Source organism: Echinops telfairi, unplaced genomic scaffold, assembly GCF_000313985.2.
Source record: "Echinops telfairi isolate 266 unplaced genomic scaffold, ASM31398v2 ScPeMD7_7417;HRSCAF=8455, whole genome shotgun sequence".
NCBI lineage: Eukaryota > Metazoa > Chordata > Mammalia > Afrosoricida > Tenrecidae > Echinops > Echinops telfairi.
Genome location: NW_022111317.1, coordinates 6794209 through 6797656, shown reverse-complemented (window position 1 = coordinate 6797656; position 3448 = coordinate 6794209). Strand labels below are relative to the sequence as shown.

At 60.6% G+C, this 3448-nt stretch overlaps 1 protein-coding gene across 1 annotated transcript in view; it reads left to right on the top strand.

The window, feature by feature from the left end:
• OTUB1 (OTU deubiquitinase, ubiquitin aldehyde binding 1) overlaps positions 1-3448 on the top strand; it is an 8495-nt gene that overhangs the window by 477 nt on the left and 4570 nt on the right. The window contains exons 2-3 of the mRNA XM_004713503.2: positions 1200-1261; positions 1484-1582. Of these exons, the coding sequence (XP_004713560.1) occupies positions 1200-1261; positions 1484-1582 (161 nt within the window). The remainder of the gene's footprint in view (positions 1-1199; positions 1262-1483; positions 1583-3448) is intronic.

Genomic DNA, 3448 nt, shown 5'->3' with positions numbered 1-3448 from the left:
GCAGGAGGTCCGCAGTCCCCAGGGGGGCCCGGCGCAGTCCGCTTGGGTCAGGACTGCCGGGCCGTTGGGGATGCTGGGGTCGCCGCGCTAGGGAGGGGCTGGGCGCCCGTCCCCGAGGGCGCGGCCTGCCTTTGGGGCCCGGGCTCTGTTTCCTTCGGTGTCTGAGCAGGTGGGCCCCGGTCGTACAGCTCTTTCCTTCCCCACCCCTCATCGCTCTTTCTACCGACGAGTTGGCCCCTGGGGACAAGAGTAGGTCACTTTGGTGCCAGGGACAGCCCTGCTGCAGGGCCGGCAGGATGCCGGCGCATCGGGCCCAAAAGGAACCTTCCGCGGTTACCCCCCCACCGCGCGCGCCTGCGCACACGCGCCCGGGGAGACCTGGGAAACGGGGCCTCCCGGGCGGAGAGGTGATCACCCAGGAGCAGGTCAGAGCCAGACTTGAGGTCTCCTGACTCCACACCAGTGGCCTGACCGCTGCTTGCGGCCCTCGCTACGCAGGGCGTTTCGGTGAGGTCAGCCCAGTCTTAGCAGGTGAGGATTGGGCAAGGCCGAGAAGGGGGCAGAGCAGAGGCTTGGTGGTCAAGAGACCAGAGTGCGATCAGCACCAAGCATTGTGCTAGTGTGACTTTGGGCAGATTATTCGGGCTCAGAAAAGCCAATTCATTTTGACTCAGATCCTACATGGACTTTGGGTTTCGGAGACTGTAACTCTTTATGGGAGTAGAAAGCCTCTTCTGTCCCCCTCGGAGCAGCTGGTGGTTTTGAACAGCTGGCCTTGTGGTTCCCAGCTCCACATCCCACCAGCGCTCCTGAGTGTATTTGTTTAATCACCTGTAAAAATGGCTACTCCCTCTGCCCCCAGGACTTGGAGGCAGATGAAGGGTGTGATTGTTTAGGGCCTGCTCACAGGAAGCGCCCAGCCTGCTCAGGACACAGCCTCCTCCTCTTACTTTCCCCTGAGACCAGCCTGGCCTGGCCTCAGATGGGAAGTGATGCTCTGCAGAAGGGAAGAGGGGAAGGGCTGTCAGCTGGGGGAGCCAGTCTTCCGGAGGTGATTGGCTCTCCCAGCGCCTTTGAAAAATGAGACCGCCTGAGGGCCAATGGGGCAGTGAGTGGCTTGGAGATCAGATTCAGGTGGGGCTCTGTGTAAGGTGCAGTGGTCGGGACCCATGGGCGCCTTGGCATTTGCCTTTTTGCAGGTGTTAACTGTCTGGCTTACGATGAAGCCATTATGGCCCAGCAGGACCGAATCCAGCAAGAGGTGAGGGGTGGGGAGAGGAGAGGAGGGTGTGGGAGGCAGTGGCTGGGCCTAGGGGGGGTGGGGCAGGGATTGGGCCGCAGGCCACTGGGCCCTCTCCACTTGGAAGCCCCCTCCTCCCCCGGCTGGGGACCTTTAGGTGTTGAGAGCCTTCATGTGGGCGATCTGGCTATTGGCCAGGGCTCCTGCCAGACCACAATGGCTCTTGTCCCCCCGCACCCACAGATCGCTGTGCAGAACCCGCTGGTCTCGGAGCGGCTGGAACTGTCGGTCCTCTACAAGGAGTATGCCGAGGATGACAACATCTACCAACAGAAGATCAAGGTGGGGGCCTGGCCCATAGGTGCAGGCAGGGGGGTGGCTGCTTCAGAGGGGTCTGGAGACCTCTGGCTGCTCCTTTCTAATGGACCAACTTGGGGCTCGAAGAACCTTGATTGACATATTGACTCTGAGCCCTTCGGCTGGTCTGTAATGTGGGGTGCTGCAAACGTCTCCTGGGGCAGAATCCTTGTCTTCCCCCCAGGAGACACCCAGTCCCCCTGAGCAGGCTGCTGTAGAGCTTCTAGCCCAAAATGCGCCAGGAAGAAAGGCCTGGTATCCTGTTTCTGCAGAGCAGCCTTTAGAGACTCCCGTGGGTCCCAGTGGTCCGACCCTCCACTGATCATGGGAGTGGCCCCAGACCAGGCAGAGTTTGGGGTCCCTGGGGTCACAGGGTCACCGTGAGTGGAGGGGACGACATGGTTGTATTGAACAGTTCTAGCCTTGGATGGTTGTGAGAGGGAGGGGGAGGTTGCGTATGTGGGGCCTGCGTCAGGCTGCCGGAGCCCTGTCCCTGTGCGCTCACGTGGGGCTGACATGCTGGCCAAGTGTGACCCACAGTCCTCTCCTGCCGAGGGACCTCCCTCGGGACTTCTGTCACTTACTCAGGTGAGTGGGCTGGCCTCTGTGTTCATGTGTGAGATGGGTGCTTCCTGTGACATGGGGGCTGTGTCAGTGTGAATAGTCAGGGCCCGGGCCCTGATCAGCTCTGCTTTCCCCCTTCATAATCAGGTGCCTGGAACATGCTGCCTAGACACGTCTTTGCCGGGATCTCTTTCCTGGGAGGTGGGTCTACCGCAGGCCCAGGCAGCCAGCGAGTGGGCCTGGAGGGCCCTGGGACAGGTGGGAGTAGCCACACCTGCCTCGCCCTTGTGTGAGAGGAGCCAGAATGGGTGCCAGCATGCCCTGGGCGGTCTCCTGACTTCTGTCGTGAATGGTTCAGCGGCTCGCGAGTCAGCTCTCCCCGTGGCTGTCGCTGTAGGACAGCATGGCACTGCCCACTCCTGCGCCATCTTCCAGATTGTGCACCACCTCAATCTGTCCCTGAGGCTGCTGGTTGGACATGTCACCCAGGGTCTCCCTCTCTGTTTTCTTTAACAACCCTGCCCCCGAGTTGATGCCCACTCACAGGAGGACAGGGTAGAACTGCCCGATTCTTTGTGGGAGCAGAATGCCCATCTTTGCCCCATGGTTTTGAACCACTGACTTGCCGTCGGCAGCCCAACTCGAAACCACTGGACCACCAGGGCTCCTTTTGGCTTCCAGTAAAAGGACAAAGCCCCAAACCAACTCCCTGCCATCGAGCCTGTGTTGGCTCCTAGTGACTCCGTAGGACCAGGTGGAACTAACTCTTTACGGGAGTAGACAGCCCGGCCTCTCTCCCCGGCTTTTCATAGCTGACAGCTCATTCAAACGAGTGTTATGTGGGCCAGCAGCACACCTGCAGGCTGTCACAGCCCTTGGTCTGCTAGGGCCCCAGGCTCCAGAGCGTGGGCAGTTTCTCAGGCCTGCTGAGGGGTGAGAGGTGAAGGCACCTGACATACCAGGGCTGGAGTCCCAGCCTCACGGGCAGCTGAGTGATCCTGAACACTGACCTCAGAGCCTCCGATGTCCTCTCTGGAAGACATTGGGGGTGGTGTGTGTGCGTGCACAGAGACAACAACGGGGCCACGGTCCGCACAGTGCTGTGGTGTGGTGGCTTCTCCTCCAGGTGGCAGATTGGTGGGACGCCTCTGTTCAAAGGCCCCCCTGTTCCACTAGGCCCCTCCTAATAAAGCCTGATTACTGAGACCCACCTGTTCCCCCATGGATTCCCTCAGCTTGTGTTTGAGCGGCTTCAGGACCGCAGCAGTCTGGGCCGAGTTCCCTTAC